Source organism: Fundulus heteroclitus, unplaced genomic scaffold (assembly GCF_011125445.2).
Source record: "Fundulus heteroclitus isolate FHET01 unplaced genomic scaffold, MU-UCD_Fhet_4.1 scaffold_53, whole genome shotgun sequence".
In the NCBI taxonomy this organism is placed as follows: domain Eukaryota; kingdom Metazoa; phylum Chordata; class Actinopteri; order Cyprinodontiformes; family Fundulidae; genus Fundulus; species Fundulus heteroclitus.
In genome coordinates this window covers 803025-825505 of record NW_023396956.1, presented here as the reverse complement: position 1 = coordinate 825505, position 22481 = coordinate 803025, and the positions used below count along the sequence as shown (strand labels likewise).

At 41.6% G+C, this 22481-nt stretch overlaps 1 protein-coding gene across 5 annotated transcripts in view; it reads left to right on the top strand.

Moving 5' to 3' along the window:
- col6a3 (collagen, type VI, alpha 3) overlaps window positions 1-22481 on the top strand; it is a 97959-nt gene that overhangs the window by 74494 nt on the left and 984 nt on the right. For 4 of the 5 annotated variants that reach the window (XM_036132662.1, XM_036132660.1, XM_036132664.1 and 1 more), the window contains 5 exons: window positions 16478-16738; window positions 17922-17981; window positions 18450-18632; window positions 20627-20686; window positions 21616-21801. In XM_036132662.1, the coding sequence (XP_035988555.1) occupies window positions 16478-16738; window positions 17922-17981; window positions 18450-18632; window positions 20627-20686; window positions 21616-21801 (750 nt within the window). The remainder of the gene's footprint in view (window positions 1-16477; window positions 16739-17921; window positions 17982-18449; window positions 18633-20626; window positions 20687-21615; window positions 21802-22481) is intronic. The other variant, XM_036132663.1, reaches the window with a different exon arrangement.

The following is a 22481-nucleotide window of genomic DNA, read 5'->3' as shown; positions in this document are numbered from 1 at the left end:
AAGAAGTTTATTTTCTAAGGCCTCTGGTCCAAAGATGACAACTTCTGTTTTTCAAAAGAAGACAAGCTTTACTATGTTTTGCTGATTAAATAACTTGTTATCTAGATACATTGCAATTTCTGAGCACATCTATTACCTTTTGTGGCCTTTCTAGTTCTGCGTGTATTCGATAGGGAGGCGTCAGCTAGCAATGCTAACCACAGCATAACATATATCATGTACTGAGGAAAATTAAACTCATAACATCAATAATTTTACCTTTGTTCTTGTCCCAACTGTAGCACAAGTGTTACATTATGAAAAATCTCTGCTGGGGTTCTAGGTTTGGAGTCCAGACAGAAAGTCAAAAGTCGTAGAGGCATTTTCCATTTAGTTTTATCTTCTACCTGTTGTCTTCTTCAGTTCTGACATATTTTTTTACTTTAAATTTATTTTCCATCTTTTAGCGGATGATCAGCCTGAATCCAAAAAGGCCGATATAGTCTTCTTAATGGATGGATCCATCAATGTGGGCCAGAAAAACTTCAAGGAAGTCAGGGAATTCATCATGAATCTGGTTGATTCGTTTCTCACGGGGGACGACAACCTCCGAGTTTCCCTTGCTCAGTATGCTGCAGATGTGACCGATGCCTTTTACCTCAACACCTACAGCAACAGGGACGATGTTGTAGATGCTATTAGCAAGATACAATACAAAGGCGGACGTGCAGTCAGGACTGGTGATGCCATCCGCTATGTCCAAAACGTCCATTTTACCAAGGAGAGAGGGAGCAGGATAGATGAAGGCATTCCTCAGTTCCTCATGCTGATCACGGGAGGTCGCTCAGATGACGATGGGAAGACAGCAGCTCTGGCTCTGAAGAGCCGGGGAGTGAAAGTCTTTGCCATAGGAGTGGGAGACATTCAGGACGAGCTGGAGAACCTGGCGAGTCAATCTTCCACCACGGCACGAGCACAGGCCTACGTGGAGCTATCAGAGCTCAATGAATCAATCCTGGGGACTCTGGACGACGAACTGAAGGGCAATCCTTCTGTCGATTCCAAACGTAAGAGGTTATAATTCACTTTATCGTTGAGCTAGTAGACCCTGATGTCCTCCAGCAGCCTAAGCCTATAGCAGCATAACTATAGAGGTAGCTCAGGGTAACATGAGCCACTCTGACTAGAAGCTTTGTCACAAAGGAAAGTTTTAAGATTAGTCTTAAAAGTAGACGGGGTGTCTGCCTCACGGACCAAAACTGGGAGTTGGTTCCACAGGAGAGGAGCCTGATAGCTAAAGGATCTGCCTCCCATTCTACTTTTAGAGACTCTAGGAACCACCAGCAGACCTGCAGTCTGAGAGCGAAGTGCTCTGTTAGGAACATACGGGGTAATCAGAGCTCTGATATATGATGGAGCTTGATTATTAAGGGCTTTATACGTTAGAAGAAGAATTTTAAATTCTATTCTTGATTTAACAGGAAGCCAATGAAGGGAAGCTAAAACAGGAGAAATATGATCCCTCTGGTTGATTTTTATCAGAACTCTTGCTGCAGCTCGCGTTTGAATCAGGCACGAGGTCAAGTGGGAGCCACTAGAACTGACAGAGTCCTGGATAGATGTCGAAACGTTTTCAGAAAGAACTGAGCAAATGTCCGGTTGCCTCCAATTTAAGCTTGTTTGCTGAAACCCTTGAAATCTGTTTAATATGGGATAACACCAATGTTTTTCACTTTATTACCAGAGGCCGATTTAATTTCATCCAGATTAGGTGATTGATTAAGAAGTTTATTTTCTAAGGCCTCTGGTCCAAAGATGACAACTTCTGTTTTTCAAAAGAAGACAAGCTTTACTATGTTTTGCTGATTAAATAACTTGTTATCTAGATACATTGCAATTTCTGAGCACATCTATTACCTTTTGTGGCCTTTCTAGTTCTGCGTGTATTCGATAGGGAGGCGTCAGCTAGCAATGCTAACCACAGCACAACATATATTTTGTACCGAGGAAAATGAAACTCATAACATCAATAATTTTACCTTTGTTCTTGTCCCAACTGTAGCACAAGTGTTACATTATGAAAAATCTCTGCTGGGGTTCTAGGTTTGGAGTCCAGACAGAAAGTCAAAAGTCGTAGAGGCATTTTCCATTTAGTTTTATCTTCTACCTGTTGTCTTCTTCAGTTCTGACATATTTTTTTACTTTAAATTCATTTTCCATCTTTTAGCGGATGATCAGCCTGAATCCAAAAAGGCCGATATAGTCTTCTTAATGGATGGATCCATCAATGTGGGCCAGAAAAACTTCAAGGAAGTCAGGGAATTCATCATGAATCTGGTTGATTCGTTTCTCACGGGGGACGACAACCTCCGAGTTTCCCTTGCTCAGTATGCTGCAGATGTGACCGATGCCTTTTACCTCAACACCTACAGCAACAGGGACGATGTTGTAGATGCTATTAGCAAGATACAATACAAAGGCGGACGTGCAGTCAGGACTGGTGATGCCATCCGCTATGTCCAAAACGTCCATTTTACCAAGGAGAGAGGGAGCAGGATAGATGAAGGCATTCCTCAGTTCCTCATGCTGATCACGGGAGGTCGCTCAGATGACGATGGGAAGACAGCAGCTCTGGCTCTGAAGAGCCGGGGAGTGAAAGTCTTTGCCATAGGAGTGGGAGACATTCAGGACGAGCTGGAGAACCTGGCGAGTCAATCTTCCACCACGGCACGAGCACAGGCCTACGTGGAGCTATCAGAGCTCAATGAATCAATCCTGGGGACTCTGGACGACGAACTGAAGGGCAATCCTTCTGTCGATTCCAAACGTAAGAGGTTATAATTCACTTTATCGTTGAGCTAGTAGACCCTGATGTCCTCCAGCAGCCTAAGCCTATAGCAGCATAACTATAGAGGTAGCTCAGGGTAACATGAGCCACTCTGACTAGAAGCTTTGTCACAAAGGAAAGTTTTAAGATTAGTCTTAAAAGTAGACGGGGGTGTCTGCCTCACGGACCAAAACTGGGAGTTGGTTCCACAGGAGAGGAGCCTGATAGCTAAAGGATCTGCCTCCCATTCTACTTTTAGAGACTCTAGGAACCACCAGCAGACCTGCAGTCTGAGAGCGAAGTGCTCTGTTAGGAACATACGGGGTAATCAGAGCTCTGATATATGATGGAGCTTGATTATTAAGGGCTTTATACGTTAGAAGGAGAATTTTAAATTCTATTCTTGATTTAACAGGAAGCCAATGAAGGGAAGCTAAAATTGGAGAAATATGATCCCTCTGGTTGATTTTCAGAGTTTTTATCAGAACTCTTGCTGCAGCTCGCGTTTGAATCAGGCTCAAGGTCAAGTGGGAGCCACTAGAACTGACAGAGTCCTGGATAGATGTCGAAACGTTTTCAGAAAGAACTGAGCAAATGTCCGGTTGCCTCCAATTTAAGCTTGTTTGCTGAAACCCTTGAAATCTGTTTAATATGGGATAACACCAATGTTTTTTACTTTATTACCAGAGGCCGATTTAATTTCATCCAGATTAGGTGATTGATTAAGAAGTTTATTTTCTAAGGCTTCTGGTCCAAAGATGACAACTTCTGTTTTTCAAAAGAAGACAAGCTTTACTATGTTTTGCTGATTAAATAACTTGTTATCTAGATACATTGCAATTTCTGAGCACATTTATTACCTTTTGTGGCCTTTCTAGTTCTGCGTGTATTCGATAGGGAGGCGTCAGCTAGCAATGCTAACCACAGCATAACATATATCATGTACTGAGGAAAATGAAACTCATAACATCAATAATTTTACCTTTGTTCTTGTCCCAACTGTAGCACAAGTGTTACATTATAAAAAATCTCTGCTGGGGTTCTAGGTTTGGAGTCCAGACAGAAAGTCAAAAGTCGTAGAGGCATTTTCCATTTAGTTTTATCTTCTACCTGTTGTCTTCTTCAGTTCTGACATATTTTTTTACTTTAAATTTATTTTCCATCTTTTAGCGGATGATCAGCCTGAATCCAAAAAGGCCGATATAGTCTTCTTAATGGATGGATCCATCAATGTGGGCCAGAAAAACTTCAAGGAAGTCAGGGAATTCATCATGAATCTGGTTGATTCGTTTCTCACGGGGGACGACAACCTCCGAGTTTCCCTTGCTCAGTATGCTGCAGATGTGACCGATGCCTTTTACCTCAACACCTACAGCAACAGGGACGATGTTGTAGATGCTATTAGCAAGATACAATACAAAGGCGGACGTGCAGTCAGGACTGGTGATGCCATCCGCTATGTCCAAAACGTCCATTTTACCAAGGAGAGAGGGAGCAGGATAGATGAAGGCATTCCTCAGTTCCTCATGCTGATCACGGGAGGTCGCTCAGATGACGATGGGAAGACAGCAGCTCTGGCTCTGAAGAGCCGGGGAGTGAAAGTCTTTGCCATAGGAGTGGGAGACATTCAGGACGAGCTGGAGAACCTGGCGAGTCAATCTTCCACCACGGCACGAGCACAGGCCTACGTGGAGCTATCAGAGCTCAACGAATCAATCCTGGGGACTCTGGACGACGAACTGAAGGGCAATCCTTCTGTCGATTCCAAACGTAAGAGGTTATAATTCACTTTATCGTTGAGCTAGTAGACCCTGATGTCCTCCAGCAGCCTAAGCCTATAGCAGCATAACTATAGAGGTAGCTCAGGGTAACATGAGCCACTCTGACTAGAAGCTTTGTCACAAAGGAAAGTTTTAAGATTAGTCTTAAAAGTAGACGGGGTGTCTGCCTCATGGACCAAAACTGGGAGTTGGTTCCACAGGAGAGGAGCCTGATAGCTAAAGGATCTCCCTCCCATTCTACTTTTAGAGACTCTAGGAACCACCAGCAGACCTGCAGTCTGAGAGCGAAGTGCTCTGTTAGGAACATACGGGGTAATCAGAGCTCTGATATATGATGGAGCTTGATTATTAAGGGCTTTATACGTTAGAAGAAGAATTTTAAATTCTATTCTTGATTTAACAGGAAGCCAATGAAGGGAAGCTAAAATTGGAGAAATATGATCCCTCTGGTTGATTTTCAGAGTTTTTATCAGAACTCTTGCTGCAGCTCGCGTTTGAATCAGGCTCAAGGTCAAGTGGGAGCCACTAGAACTGACAGAGTCCTGGATAGATGTCAAAACGTTTTTAGAAAGAACTGAGCAAATGTCCGGTGGCCTCCAATTTAAGCTTGTTTGCTGAAACCCTTGAAATCTGTTTAATATGGGATAACACCAATGTTTTTCACTTTATTACCAGAGGCCGATTTAATTTCATCCAGATTAGGTGATTGATTAAGAAGTTTATTTTCTAAGGCTTCTGGTCCAAAGATGACAACTTCTGTTTTTCAAAAGAAGACAAGCTTTACTATGTTTTGCTGATTAAATAACTTGTTATCTAGATACATTGCAATTTCTGAGCACATCTATTACCTTTTGTGGCCTTTCTAGTTCTGCGTGTATTCGATAGGGAGGCGTCAGCTAGCAATGCTAACCACAGCATAACATATATCATGTACCGAGGAAAATGAAACTCATAACATCAATAATTTTACCTTTGTTCTTGTCCCAACTGTAGCACAAGTGTTACATTATAAAAAATCTCTGCTGGGGTTCTAGGTTTGGAGTCCAGACAGAAAGTCAAAAGTCGTAGAGGCATTTTCCATTTAGTTTTATCTTCTACCTGTTGTCTTCTTCAGTTCTGACATTTTTTTTTTTACTTTAAATTCATTTTCCATCTTTTAGCGGATGATCAGCCTGAATCCAAAAAGGCCGATATAGTCTTCTTAATGGATGGATCCATCAATGTGGGCCAGGAAAACTTCAAGGAAGTCAGGGAATTCATCATGAATCTGGTTGATTCGTTTCTCACGGGGGACGACAACCTCCGAGTTTCCCTTGCTCAGTATGCTGCAGATGTGACCGATGCCTTTTACCTCAACACCTACAGCAACAGGGACGATGTTGTAGATGCTATTAGCAAGATACAATACAAAGGCGGACGTGCAGTCAGGACTGGTGATGCCATCCGCTATGTCCAAAACGTCCATTTTACCAAGGAGAGAGGGAGCAGGATAGATGAAGGCATTCCTCAGTTCCTCATGCTGATCACGGGAGGTCGCTCAGATGACGATGGGAAGACAGCAGCTCTGGGTCTGAAGAGCCGGGGAGTGAAAGTCTTTGCCATAGGAGTGGGAGACATTCAGGACGAGCTGGAGAACCTGGCGAGTCAATCTTCCACCACGGCACGAGCACAGGCCTACGTGGAGCTATCAGAGCTCAATGAATCAATCCTGGGGACTCTGGACGACGAACTGAAGGGCAATCCTTCTGTCGATTCCAAACGTAAGAGGTTATAATTCACTTTATCGTTGAGCTAGTAGACCCTGATGTCCTCCAGCAGCCTAAGCCTATAGCAGCATAACTATAGAGGTAGCTCAGGGTAACATGAGCCACTCTGACTAGAAGCTTTGTCACAAAGGAAAGTTTTAAGATTAGTCGTAAAGTAGACGGGGTGTCTGCCTCACGGACCAAAACTGGGAGTTGGTTCCACAGGAGAGGAGCCTGATAGCTAAAGGATCTGCCTCCCATTCTACTTTTAGAGACTCTAGGAACCACCAGCAGACCTGCAGTCTGAGAGCGAAGTGCTCTGTTAGGAACATACGGGGTAATCAGAGCTCTGATATATGATGGAGCTTGATTATTAAGGGCTTTATACGTTAGAAGAAGAATTTTAAATTCTATTCTTGATTTAACAGGAAGCCAATGAAGGGAAGCTAAAATTGGAGAAATATGATCCCTCTGGTTGATTTTCAGAGTTTTTATCAGAACTCTTGCTGCAGCTCGCGTTTGAATCAGGCTCAAGGTCAAGTGGGAGCCACTAGAACTGACAGAGTCCTGGATAGATGTCGAAACGTTTTCAGAAAGAACTGAGCAAATGTCCGGTTGCCTCCAATTTAAGCTTGTTTGCTGAAACCCTTGAAATCTGTTTAATATGGGATAACACCAATGTTTTTCACTTTATTACCAGAGGCCGATTTAATTTCATCCAGATTAGGTGATTGATTAAGAAGTTTATTTTCTAAGGCTTCTGGTCCAAAGATGACAACTTCTGTTTTTCAAAAGAAGACAAGCTTTACTATGTTTTGCTGATTAAATAACTTGTTATCTAGATACATTGCAATTTCTGAGCACATCTATTACCTTTTGTGGCCTTTCTAGTTCTGCGTGTATTCGATAGGGAGGCGTCAGCTAGCAATGCTAACCACAGCATAACATATATCATGTACCGAGGAAAATGAAACTCATAACATCAATAATTTTACCTTTGTTCTTGTCCCAACTGTAGCACAAGTGTTACATTATAAAAAATCTCTGCTGGGGTTCTAGGTTTGGAGTCCAGACAGAAAGTCAAAAGTCGTAGAGGCATTTTCCATTTAGTTTTATCTTCTACCTGTTGTCTTCTTCAGTTCTGACATTTTTTTTTTTTACTTTAAATTCATTTTCCATCTTTTAGCGGATGATCAGCCTGAATCCAAAAAGGCCGATATAGTCTTCTTAATGGATGGATCCATCAATGTGGGCCAGGAAAACTTCAAGGAAGTCAGGGAATTCATCATGAATCTGGTTGATTCGTTTCTCACGGGGGACGACAACCTCCGAGTTTCCCTTGCTCAGTATGCTGCAGATGTGACCGATGCCTTTTACCTCAACACCTACAGCAACAGGGACGATGTTGTAGATGCTATTAGCAAGATACAATACAAAGGCGGACGTGCAGTCAGGACTGGTGATGCCATCCGCTATGTCCAAAACGTCCATTTTACCAAGGAGAGAGGGAGCAGGATAGATGAAGGCATTCCTCAGTTCCTCATGCTGATCACGGGAGGTCGCTCAGATGATGATGGGAAGACAGCAGCTCTGGCTCTGAAGAGCCGGGGAGTGAAAGTCTTTGCCATAGGAGTGGGAGACATTCAGGACGAGCTGGAGAACCTGGCGAGTCAATCTTCCACCACGGCACGAGCACAGGCCTACGTGGAGCTATCAGAGCTCAACGAATCAATCCTGGGGGCTCTGGACGACGAACTGAAGGGCAAGCCTTGTGTCGATTCCAAACGTAAGAGGTTATAATTCACTTTATCGTTGAGCTAGTAGACCCTGATGTCCTCCAGCAGCCTAAGCCTATAGCAGCATAACTATAGAGGTAGCTCAGGGTAACATGAGCCACTCTGACTAGAAGCTTTGTCACAAAGGAAAGTTTGAAGATTAGTCTTAAAAGTAGACGGGGTGTCTGCCTCACGGACCAAAACTGGGAGTTGGTTCCACAGGAGAGGAGCCTGATAGCTAAAGGATCTGCCTCCCATTCTACTTTTAGAGACTCTAGGAACCACCAGCAGACCTGCAGTCTGAGAGCGAAGTGCTCTGTTAGGAACATACGGGGTAATCAGAGCTCTGATATATGATGGAGCTTGATTATTAAGGGCTTTATACGTTAGAAGAAGAATTTTAAATTCTATTCTTGATTTAACAGGAAGCCAATGAAGGGAAGCTAAAACAGGAGAAATATGATCCTCTGGTTGATTTTCAGAGTTTTTATCAGAACTCTTGCTGCAGCTCGCGTTTGAATCAGGCTCAAGGTCAAGTGGGAGCCACTAGAACTGACAGAGTCCTGGATAGATGTCGAAACGTTTTCAGAAAGAACTGAGCAAATGTCCGGTTGCCTCCAATTTAAGCTTGTTTGCTGAAACCCTTGAAATCTGTTTAATATGGGATAACACCAATGTTTTTTACTTTATTACCAGAGGCCGATTTAATTTCATCCAGATTAGGTGATTGATTAAGAAGTTTATTTTCTAAGGCTTCTGGTCCAAAGATGACAACTTCTGTTTTTCAAAAGAAGACAAGCTTTACTATGTTTTGCTGATTAAATAACTTGTTATCTAGATACATTGCAATTTCTGAGCACATCTATTACCTTTTGTGGCCTTTCTAGTTCTGCGTGTATTCGATAGGGAGGCGTCAGCTAGCAATGCTAACCACAGCATAACATATATCATGTACCGAGGAAAATGAAACTCATAACATCAATAATTTTACCTTTGTTCTTGTCCCAACTGTAGCACAAGTGTTACATTATGAAAAATCTCTGCTGGGGTTCTAGGTTTGGAGTCCAGACAGAAAGTCAAAAGTCGTAGAGGCATTTTCCATTTAGTTTTATCTTCTACCTGTTGTCTTCTTCAGTTCTGACATATTTTTTTTTTACTTTAAATTCATTTTCCATCTTTTAGCGGATGATCAGCCTGAATCCAAAAAGGCCGATATAGTCTTCTTAATGGATGGATCCATCAATGTGGGCCAGAAAAACTTCAAGGAAGTCAGGGAATTCATCATGAATCTGGTTGATTCGTTTCTCACGGGGGACGACAACCTCCGAGTTTCCCTTGCTCAGTATGCTGCAGATGTGACCGATGCCTTTTACCTCAACACCTACAGCAACAGGGACGATGTTGTAGATGCTATTAGCAAGATACAATACAAAGGCGGACGTGCAGTCAGGACTGGTGATGCCATCCGCTATGTCCAAAACGTCCATTTTACCAAGGAGAGAGGGAGCAGGATAGATGAAGGCATTCCTCAGTTCCTCATGCTGATCACGGGAGGTCGCTCAGATGACGATGGGAAGACAGCAGCTCTGGGTCTGAAGAGCCGGGGAGTGAAAGTCTTTGCCATAGGAGTGGGAGACATTCAGGACGAGCTGGAGAACCTGGCGAGTCAATCTTCCACCACGGCACGAGCACAGGCCTACGTGGAGCTATCAGAGCTCAATGAATCAATCCTGGGGACTCTGGACGACGAACTGAAGGGCAATCCTTCTGTCGATTCCAAACGTAAGAGGTTATAATTCACTTTATCGTTGAGCTAGTAGACCCTGATGTCCTCCAGCAGCCTAAGCCTATAGCAGCATAACTATAGAGGTAGCTCAGGGTAACATGAGCCACTCTGACTAGAAGCTTTGTCACAAAGGAAAGTTTTAAGATTAGTCTTAAAAGTAGACGGGGTGTCTGCCTCACGGACCAAAACTGGGAGTTGGTTCCACAGGAGAGGAGCCTGATAGCTAAAGGATCTGCCTCCCATTCTACTTTTAGAGACTCTAGGAACCACCAGCAGACCTGCAGTCTGAGAGCGAAGTGCTCTGTTAGGAACATACAGGGTAATCAGAGCTCTGATATATGATGGAGCTTGATTATTAAGGGCTTTATACGTTAGAAGAAGAATTTTAAATTCTATTCTTGATTTAACAGGAAGCCAATGAAGGGAAGCTAAAATTGGAGAAATATGATCCCTCTGGTTGATTTTCAGAGTTTTTATCAGAACTCTTGCTGCAGCTCGCGTTTGAATCAGGCTCAAGGTCAAGTGGGAGCCACTAGAACTGACAGAGTCCTGGATAGATGTCGAAACGTTTTCAGAAAGAACTGAGCAAATGTCCGGTTGCCTCCAATTTAAGCTTGTTTGCTGAAACCCTTGAAATCTGTTTAATATGGGATAACACCAATGTTTTTCACTTTATTACCAGAGGCCGATTTAATTTCATCCAGATTAGGTGATTGATTAAGAAGTTTATTTTCTAAGGCTTCTGGTCCAAAGATGACAACTTCTGTTTTTCAAAAGAAGACAAGCTTTACTATGTTTTGCTGATTAAATAACTTGTTATCTAGATACATTGCAATTTCTGAGCACATCTATTACCTTTTGTGGCCTTTCTAGTTCTGCGTGTATTCGATAGGGAGGCGTCAGCTAGCAATGCTAACCACAGCATAACATATATCATGTATTGAGGAAAATGAAACTCATAACATCAATAATTTTACCTTTGTTCTTGTCCCAACTGTAGCACAAGTGTTACATTATAAAAAATCTCTGCTGGGGTTCTAGGTTTGGAGTCCAGACAGAAAGTCAAAAGTCGTAGAGGCATTTTCCATTTAGTTTTATCTTCTACCTGTTGTCTTCTTCAGTTCTGACTTTTTTTTTTTTTACTTTAAATTCATTTTCCATCTTTTAGCGGATGATCAGCCTGAATCCAAAAAGGCCGATATAGTCTTCTTAATGGATGGATCCATCAATGTGGGCCAGAAAAACTTCAAGGAAGTCAGGGAATTCATCATGAATCTGGTTGATTCGTTTCTCACGGGGGACGACAACCTCCGAGTTTCCCTTGCTCAGTATGCTGCAGATGTGACCGATGCCTTTTACCTCAACACCTACAGCAACAGGGACGATGTTGTAGATGCTATTAGCAAGATACAATACAAAGGCGGACGTGCAGTCAGGACTGGTGATGCCATCCGCTATGTCCAAAACGTCCATTTTACCAAGGAGAGAGGGAGCAGGATAGATGAAGGCATTCCTCAGTTCCTCATGCTGATCACGGGAGGTCGCTCAGATGACGATGGGAAGACAGCAGCTCTGGCTCTGAAGAGCCGGGGAGTGAAAGTCTTTGCCATAGGAGTGGGAGACATTCAGGACGAGCTGGAGAACCTGGCGAGTCAATCTTCCACCACGGCACGAGCACAGGCCTACGTGGAGCTATCAGAGCTCAATGAATCAATCCTGGGGACTCTGGACGACGAACTGAAGGGCAATCCTTCTGTCGATTCCAAACGTAAGAGGTTATAATTCACTTTATCGTTGAGCTAGTAGACCCTGATGTCCTCCAGCAGCCTAAGCCTATAGCAGCATAACTATAGAGATAGCTCAGGGTAACATGAGCCACTCTGACTAGAAGCTTTGTCACAAAGGAAAGTTTTAAGATTAGTCTTAAAAGTAGACGGGGGTGTCTGCCTCACGGACCAAAACTGGGAGTTGGTTCCACAGGAGAGGAGCCTGATAGCTAAAGGATCTGCCTCCCATTCTACTTTTAGAGACTCTAGGAACCACCAGCAGACCTGCAGTCTGAGAGCGAAGTGCTCTGTTAGGAACATACGGGGTAATCAGAGCTCTGATATATGATGGAGCTTGATTATTAAGGGCTTTATACGTTAGAAGAAGAATTTTAAATTCTATTCTTGATTTAACAGGAAGCCAATGAAGGGAAGCTAAAACAGGAGAAATATGATCCTCTGGTTGATTTTCAGAGTTTTTATCAGAACTCTTGCTGCAGCTCGCGTTTGAATCAGGCTCAAGGTCAAGTGGGAGCCACTAGAACTGACAGAGTCCTGGATAGATGTCGAAACGTTTTCAGAAAGAACTGAGCAAATGTCCGGTTGCCTCCAATTTAAGCTTGTTTGCTGAAACCCTTGAAATCTGTTTAATATGGGATAACACCAATGTTTTTCACTTTATTACCAGAGGCCGATTTAATTTCATCCAGATTAGGTGATTGATTAAGAAGTTTATTTTCTAAGGCTTCTGGTCCAAAGATGACAACTTCTGTTTTTCAAAAGAAGACAAGCTTTACTATGTTTTGCTGATTAAATAACTTGTTATCTAGATACATTGCAATTTCTGAGCACATCTATTACCTTTTGTGGCCTTTCTAGTTCTGCGTGTATTCGATAGGGAGGCGTCAGCTAGCAATGCTAACCACAGCATAACATATATCATGTACTGAGGAAAATTAAACTCATAACATCAATAATTTTACCTTTGTTCTTGTCCCAACTGTAGCACAAGTGTTACATTATGAAAAATCTCTGCTGGGGTTCTAGGTTTGGAGTCCAGACAGAAAGTCAAAAGTCGTAGAGGCATTTTCCATTTAGTTTTATCTTCTACCTGTTGTCTTCTTCAGTTCTGACATATTTTTTTACTTTAAATTTATTTTCCATCTTTTAGCGGATGATCAGCCTGAATCCAAAAAGGCCGATATAGTCTTCTTAATGGATGGATCCATCAATGTGGGCCAGAAAAACTTCAAGGAAGTCAGGGAATTCATCATGAATCTGGTTGATTCGTTTCTCACGGGGGACGACAACCTCCGAGTTTCCCTTGCTCAGTATGCTGCAGATGTCACCGATGCCTTTTACCTCAACACCTACAGCAACAGGGACGATGTTGTAGATGCTATTAGCAAGATACAATACAAAGGCGGACGTGCAGTCAGGACTGGTGATGCCATCCGCTATGTCCAAAACGTCCATTTTACCAAGGAGAGAGGGTGCAGGATAGATGAAGGCATTCCTCAGTTCCTCATGCTGATCACGGGAGGTCGCTCAGATGACGATGGGAAGACAGCAGCTCTGGCTCTGAAGAGCCGGGGAGTGAAAGTCTTTGCCATAGGAGTGGGAGACATTCAGGACGAGCTGGAGAACCTGGCGAGTCAATCTTCCACCACGGCACGAGCACAGGCCTACGTGGAGCTATCAGAGCTCAATGAATCAATCCTGGGGGCTCTGGACGACGAACTGAAGGGCAATCCTTCTGTCGATTCCAAACGTAAGAGGTTATAATTCACTTTATCGTTGAGCTAGTAGACCCTGATGTCCTCCAGCAGCCTAAGCCTATAGCAGCATAACTATAGAGGTAGCTCAGGGTAACATGAGCCACTCTGACTAGAAGCTTTGTCACAAAGGAAAGTTTGAAGATTAGTCTTAAAAGTAGACGGGGTGTCTGCCTCACGGACCAAAACTGGGAGTTGGTTCCACAGGAGAGGAGCCTGATAGCTAAAGGATCTGCCTCCCATTCTACTTTTAGAGACTCTAGGAACCACCAGCAGACCTGCAGTCTGAGAGCGAAGTGCTCTGTTAGGAACATACGGGGTAATCAGAGCTCTGATATATGATGGAGTTTGATTATTAAGGGCTTTATACGTTAGAAGAAGAATTTTAAATTCTATTCTTGATTTAACAGGAAGCCAATGAAGGGAAGCTAAAACAGGAGAAATATGATCCTCTGGTTGATTTTCAGAGTTTTTATCAGAACTCTTGCTGCAGCTCGCGTTTGAATCAGGCTCAAGGTCAAGTGGGAGCCACTAGAACTGACAGAGTCCTGGATAGATGTCGAAACGTTTTCAGAAAGAACTGAGCAAATGTCCGGTTGCCTCCAATTTAAGCTTGTTTGCTGAAACCCTTGAAATCTGTTTAATATGGGATAACACCAATGTTTTTTACTTTATTACCAGAGGCCGATTTAATTTCATCCAGATTAGGTGATTGATTAAGAAGTTTATTTTCTAAGGCTTCTGGTCCAAAGATGACAACTTCTGTTTTTCAAAAGAAGACAAGCTTTACTATGTTTTGCTGATTAAATAACTTGTTATCTAGATACATTGCAATTTCTGAGCACATCTATTACCTTTTGTGGCCTTTCTAGTTCTGCGTGTATTCGATAGGGAGGCGTCAGCTAGCAATGCTAACCACAGCATAACATATATCATGTACCGAGGAAAATGAAACTCATAACATCAATAATTTTACCTTTGTTCTTGTCCCAACTGTAGCACAAGTGTTACATTATGAAAAATCTCTGCTGGGGTTCTAGGTTTGGAGTCCAGACAGAAAGTCAAAAGTCGTAGAGGCATTTTCCATTTAGTTTTATCTTCTACCTGTTGTCTTCTTCAGTTCTGACATATTTTTTTTACTTTAAATTCATTTTCCATCTTTTAGCGGATGATCAGCCTGAATCCAAAAAGGCCGATATAGTCTTCTTAATGGATGGATCCATCAATGTGGGCCAGAAAAACTTCAAGGAAGTCAGGGAATTCATCATGAATCTGATTGATTCGTTTCTCACGGGGGACGACAACCTCCGAGTTTCCCTTGCTCAGTATGCTGCAGATGTGACCGATGCCTTTTACCTCAACACCTACAGCAACAGGGACGATGTTGTAGATGCTATTAGCAAGATACAATACAAAGGCGGACGTGCAGTCAGGACTGGTGATGCCATCCGCTATGTCCAAAACGTCCATTTTACCAAGGAGAGAGGGAGCAGGATAGATGAAGGCATTCCTCAGTTCCTCATGCTGATCACGGGAGGTCGCTCAGATGACGATGGGAAGACAGCAGCTCTGGCTCTGAAGAGCCGGGGAGTGAAAGTCTTTGCCATAGGAGTGGGAGACATTCAGGACGAGCTGGAGAACCTGGCGAGTCAATCTTCCACCACGGCACGAGCACAGGCCTACGTGGAGCTATCAGAGCTCAACGAATCAATCCTGGGGGCTCTGGACGACGAACTGAAGGGCAAGCCTTGTGTCGATTCCAAACGTAAGAGGTTATAATTCACTTTATCGTTGAGCTAGTAGACCCTGATGTCCTCCAGCAGCCTAAGCCTATAGCAGCATAACTATAGAGGTAGCTCAGGGTAACATGAGCCACTCTGACTAGAAGCTTTGTCACAAAGGAAAGTTTGAAGATTAGTCTTAAAAGTAGACGGGGTGTCTGCCTCACGGACCAAAACTGGTCACACAGCACTTCTGTAGACATGAACAAGCTGCTGAAATCACTCCGTCTGATCTTCAGTAGCATTAATTCACGTCCGTTGGTTTTAAGACCTTTAAGCACATTTCATAGCATAGCTTGATGCTTCTTTTAGTCTTTTGTTTCCAGCCCACAACCTGTTTGGATCACTGCTGAAACACACAACTGGTCCCACTTTCAGCCGTCTGGGTGTTGGTGTGAGGAGAGGTGTTGCAGTCGTTGATGCAGAGCAACAATTAGCAATGACAATGACATTAGCCCACAGCATGATGCTGCCAACACCGTGCTTGGTCAAAAGTCTCACTTTGACTCCTCCAAACATACAAACTAGTGTTGCGCCGATACCGATACCAGTATCGGCCGGGGTGACGATACCGCACTAAAATAGTGGTATCAGTATCGGCAAGTACCAACAAATAGGTCACCGATACCATTTTTATGTTTGTATGTCACTTGAACGCAGCCTTCTCTCTCCCGATACTCACTAGTTCTACTGGATTCACTTTGTATTAGTCTTTTTCCTGCTTTAATAAAGGTAGCAGCTTGACAAAGCCATGATACCAATTATTTTACATCCAAGTAGAATGCTGTTCTTCATATATACACGCACACATAAATTTCAAAGTAATGTATCGGTATCGGCCGATACTGCACAGCCAGGTATCGGGGCCAAAAAAATGGCATCGGCGCAACACTAATACAAACTACACTTTTTAGTGTCTAACCTCTCAATTATTGTCTCCTGAGGATGTTTTCAGTGCAGCAGGACGTTTTGTGGATGAGGGTTTTTTTCTGGTCAGTCTTTGGTGTGTCCCCAGTTTTCAGTTAACGACAGGCTGGATGTGGCTGTTTGGGTCTTCATCCACGCCTTGGTAAAGTGGTGACTCGTCAGATTATCTTAAAAATATCTGCAGAAAACGTTAGTCTTCAATTCTTCCTCTTGGATCTTCTTTGGGTATTTTGTAGTGTGAATCACCACAGCCACTCCCTGTGTGAGATAAACCAGCTGATGGCAAAGATTATAGCGTCATTCTGAGGAGACGTGTTCCTCTTTTCACCCTCCAGATGCACACGAGCTGCACGTCTCCAACGTGACCTCCAGCAGCTTCAGGTTACGGTGGAGCAACCCAGAAGCCAAACTCTTCGTCTACTTTGAGGTGGTGGTGACTCGGCTGTACGACCACGCCCTGGTGGTGAAGACCAACGTTTCAGGCACAGAGATCGTGCTGGACAACCTGGAAAGCTCCCAGACGTATCACGCCGTGGTCACAGCGTACACAGCAGAGGGTCAGACTGTCTCCACCCGCAAGGGGATCATCAAAACCAGTAAGTCCCACAAATACAGACCGCCACGCTGCTGCCGCACTCCTGGGTTTATTTCCTTATAGGTAACCTTCACTCAGGTGTCCAAGCCTGAGAAAATCACGTCTAAATCATAAAACTTTTTATGGTCGTTGATCATTGTCTTCACTATTTATCTGTTATAGATTCTCACCTCAGTTTAAAGAGCATACATCATGTTTTTTACTGCTTTTTAATTGATGCTGTGTCTAACGTTGTAGTGTAAGTTATATTTGTATATTTTTAACTGTCCTAAATAAAATAAAAACAAGTGACCACAAAGTAACTGAAAGGTTTTAAATGCATAAAGATTTATCTATGAGAGACAAAAGTAGGGACTTTAAAACCTCCAAAATGAGTTCATAAAAGCTCAATTTGGTGCATCCAATGAGCAGGAGGAGTCCTGGCTTGAATCTCATAGGAAATCTGTGGAGGGAGCTGCAGATTAGGGTGATGGTCAGGAGGCCTTCCAAATTTGTAGACACAGAATTCATCACAAAGTCCCATTGACTCCCATTTAAAGGAGCATGGTGCAAGTATAAATGTTACATATTATTTTTCCTTCCCATGCATGCCTTTACGATTACCTGACGTGGAAAATGAGTTGCCCTCTATTTACCACAGTTGCCTCTATAGACTCCATTAGTCAGTTAATGAGAGATTCAGGCCTCGTTCTCTGGCCGTGAAGCGCTCGCTCTCGTTCACCTGGCAGCTTTGTGGAGTCTCCGCCGTAATCGATGCGTTAGCTAGGGAACACGGGCTAACTTCAACATTTAGAAATGTCTCACCTCAGAAGAGATCTAAACAGAACACCTGTGCAGTCGCAGCGGTAGATGCTTATCCTCTCCTCCCATGAACGCGTGCAACACTGATGTCAGTTCAACTTGTCGCCACAGGGGGCAGACTTGTGCAAAAATCCTGGAACTTACGCTATTCTCCTTTAAGCCTATTAGCTGTTGCTAAGACCCGGAAAACTGAGAATTAGTGCGTTCTTCTTAGACCAATACTTTATCAATCAATGCCAAATGTCTCTTCAGATTAAAGCGATAACATTTCTCTGCAGCTCCAGTCTGAAGTTACACATTAATTAGTCTGCTAATGTTTTATGGAGCTAAACCAAAGAGGCTTGTTCCTTCATTGCTCCATCTTTTCTCCCTTTTCCTCCCAGAAGCAGCCAGTCAAAGCAGCAGTGCTGTAAACACCAGACCGCTGGACAAACCAGAGACGGGTACGTTTCTCTGCATGGATCAGAAACAGAAACATCTGTGGGACAAAACCACACGAGAATAACTAGAGCAGAAATGTGTCTATCTGTAGATAACCTGGAGCACACAGAAAAGCTTTTTCTGAATCTCTAAAACAAACTAACTATTTTAGTAGATGTAGTCATAACTAACTTTTCAGTTTACTTGTAAAAAATATCTTTAATTAATCCACTTTCATTCTACTGACTTTATTTTGATTAATGCAGATGTCTGACCCTTGTGGAAATTGTAGGTTCTTGTTTTTCTAGCAACACTGAGTATGAAAGAACCTTATGTCTAAAACGCTGCTTGCATAGTGATTTAACCTGCTGGTTTTTAACACACATTGTATTTTTATTTAATCTAACACAAACGCCCTCTCTCCCTGTCTGTCGTCCTGCACATGTCTGTCTGTTTCTCTTTCCCGTGCTTTTTTGTTTTGCATGTTGTAGTCAATGACCTGGCAGACCCGTGCTCACATGACTTTGACCCTGGAATGCCGTGCAAAGACTATCAGGCTAAGTGGTTCTTTGACAGAAAGAATGGGTTCTGTTCAGAGTTCTGGTATGGAGGTTGTGGAGGCAATGAAAATAGGTTCGACACAGAAGCCCTTTGCTTGCAAAACTGCATGAGGGGTAAGTGGTTGCCTGGAGGAATGCATCTCAGATCAGAGCCTGAGGTGCAGCTGTGCTCTGGAAAAAACACATATTTCTCACGTTGATAATTTGTCAAACATCTGAAAAGTATTATAAATATCTATCTACATGTATCTATACATATTTAGAATTTGTGTTACATCTGATTATTGATGCTTTACATTCATGATGAAACTAATATTTTTTTGTAACAGGCACTGGGGCCCCCTTGGTTTAGATTTAACAAGTTATTAATCATGTTTTTAAAAACAAGCACTTATCAGAAAACAAAGAAACACTAAAAGAAATCAGTAAACGGAATCAAATGCTAATGCTAATCCGAAAATTAGCCTTGGAAAGCTAATGTAGCTAATGCTACCATTATTTTAGCTAGCAAAAGTTAGTGACCTCAATATTGGCCTTTAAATCTTTTTAAGAGGTTGTTTTAAAGGAAATGGTTATAAAATCTATAAATCACAACAAATGAAAATGCCCTTCGCTTCATAAAATAATAATGTTATAAATAACTTTCTAGTGTCTTCAGACGTAATGTGCTGGGAACTGGCGTTACATAAACAATCTGAATTGTGAGCTAGCATAGATTTATTAATCCCAACATCTAAAAATAGGTTATAGATTTTAAAAAAAATCTTTAATTGAAACATTTGTTTGATTTTAAAACAATAAATCACAACAAACCAAACAATATATGATCCTTAAAGTAACCATTGCATGTTACATTAGCTAACACCAAAAGCTAACAGCAGTTTAATTATCAGTGTTCCCTTTTGTAACACGGTTAAAGATGTTAACTCAAAAGCATTTTTTTAACAAATCTATAAATCACAACAAATCAAAGAAAATCTTTTTAAAGTTGTAATTTTGAACACCACAGGCTGATATTAGTTGGATCTCAGTAAATCCAGTTATGTATCGATACATTTATCAAATTTTACTTGGAAGGTTATCTAAAAAGTAAAATGGTCATAAAAATCTATAAATTGCAAGACATCAAACCACATTTGTTCAAACTTCAAGTAGTCTTCATCAGCTACAGTGTTAATAGCGAGGATCTGATCTAACTTCCCAACAGTTATTAAAAGCTTATTATAACTTAGGGTATGAATTTATCTGCAAAGGGTAAAAAAATAAAAATAAAAAAAATCTGTAAATCTTTTTTTTTTTTTATCTGTCAATAAGCCAAAATGCTAACATAGCAATCTAAAATGACCCTTAATTGACTTAAATGTATAGATCTAAACACATCAACATATTGATATTAACATATTTTTATATGAACTAATTTGAAAAGGCAAAGCTATAAATCACAGCAAATCAAAGTATATTTGATTCTAGGGTTAGCTTGAGCAAGCTAAAGCGTACATTAAAATATTTAAAAAGGTTTGATGATAAAGGCCTTTAACTCTTCAGAAGAACAGGGAATGTTGTTCTCTTATGCAATATGTCAATAACAATAAATGTTTATTTCTGGTCAGGAAATTTAATACTTTGCAAAAACCAATTGGAAAGTCCTCATCGGTCACTGCACCATTTGTTAGGATAGTAACCACGCCCACTTCAGATTTCTGACCAATCACAATCTTTCTGGGACACCATTCAAGAAAAAGTTCTGCCTTGAATTTGTAGAACTTGTAGATACCATTCTGGTTTTTAAAGTATGTATAGGCCTTTATTTGGGGTGTTTGCCTTTGAATCATCAGAAAAAGTTTCTTTTATCTGATGTTTGAAGTGTTGATTTAGAGAAAGTACGCGCGCTTTGAATTAAATATATCCACATTGTCTGCCTGAACGAGCCGTAGTCACCTATTCATCATCAATCATAAGCGCTGATTAACAAGTTTTACCGAAGGTTTGTGTTTGTGAGATGTAATAAAATGCATTTTTAATGTATGTAATATTTTTTATGTTTAATGTTTCATGAATTGGCGCTATATAAATAAAATTGAATTTAATTGAATTGAATGTTTCTGCAGCCCCGGAGCCTCAACCAGAGGAGCAGCAAGCTGAACCGGTGGAGATTCTTCCGGCTCCTGGTGAGAACTTTGTTTTAATGTACAGGAATGACAGCAGACATGCACATGCTGATGTTATGCAATTAATACATCCCACAGCAACATTAAAACAGAACTAACATGGTTTTCTATGGCCACATGTAACCATAGCTTATTTCAAAACCTTTTCATCCCCCACCCCCATCATTTTAGGGACAGTGTTGAATGTTAAATTAAAGTTACATCAACCAGATTATTTGCAAACATACCCACTGAAAATATAGCTTTACTTATGATTTAACTGAATTATGCAAGATGTTTGGGGTTCATAAAAGACCAAAGTGTAGAGACCTACTGTGAAAAAATAGTTATTTGATAATAAAGCAATAAGGAGAACTTACAGGGCAATCCCAGAAAGAGCAGGACAGGAAGCAGTGTAACAGGAGGAACCAGGAAAGGACGAGGAAACCCAGCGAGCCAATATACTGAGGGAGGAGTGGAGAATGACATTAGATCCAAGTGAGCTAATCAGGGGAATGTGGAGCAACTGGGAGGAGAAACTAGACAAAGAAAAACTTTAAACCGAGGGGGAAATGCTCTACACTGATCTAGAAGATAAACCAAAATACACAGAAACAGAGGACAAGAAATAAATAAGAAGCTAAACCTAAAGGAATAAACGGAGGAGGCAACACCTTTCTAATACAAATACAAAACAAGCAACAAGGTTCATGTCTTGCATCTTAATTTTCTTGTTACAAGTCAACAGAGCTGATCACTGTGCAGTTAGTCAGCAGTTAGGATCACCTGTTAAATGGTTAAAAACAAAATACCCTTTCCTGACCCTTAATCAGTACAGACGGTGACAGTCAGCCTAAAAGCCTACCTCATAACATTCACTGTGCCTTTAAAAGGAAACTGCATTATTAATCTTATTTATTTATTGCCCTCTCTTCCGTCCTTCTTTCCAGCGGGTATCACATCCGTGGACATTTGCCAGCTCCCCAAAGAAGAAGGCAAATGTGCAAAATTTGTTCTGAAGTGGCACTACGATGCTGAAAGCCAGAGCTGCGTGCGCTTCTGGTACGGCGGCTGCGGTGGAAACCAGAACCGCTTCGACACATACGAGCAGTGTGGGAAGGCATGTGGAACATCCGGTACGTCTTATGGGTTCTTTTTACATAAACTGAAGCAGACAGATGTTCAATGTTAATGAATGCATCTGCAGAGCATCAGTTATTGTTTCATGAATCCTTTTCTTCATGCAAACAAATTAAGATTCAACAAAATCGTCTGAAAAAAGCCTTATTCCTCCATCCTCTCAGTAATTACTGCAAAGCTTTCTTGTTTTAGCTTACAGCCTTTAAAAAGATACCTGATTAGTCCGTTAGGAAAGTCTGGCTCCCTTACCTATTTATAAATGCTATAAAGAAGTCATGGATATGTTGCAAATTCAATATAAGCTGGTAATAACATTGTTACTAGTTGAATAAATTAAACAGAGCAATTAACTGTTAGTTATTAACTCAGACATTCAAGAGTTTTAATGCATGGTATCAATAACCAAGCAAACCCAACAGACCTGAATGCTTTAAAAACATTCTGCAGGGGTTTTTTTGGGCTTGTAAAAATATTTTAACACAGAAAAGTTTCAAATTTAAGCTTGAATATGCAACAGGGGTCATATCTCATTATGCCCCAGAAAAATGAGACTTAAAGCGTCATAAATCAGGCGGCCCTGAGGGAGGAAAGATGAAATTAGCCAAAATCTTACAAAAGCTCAATTAATAATAATTAATTTTATTAATAATGCACTTTACATTTCAAATAAAATCTC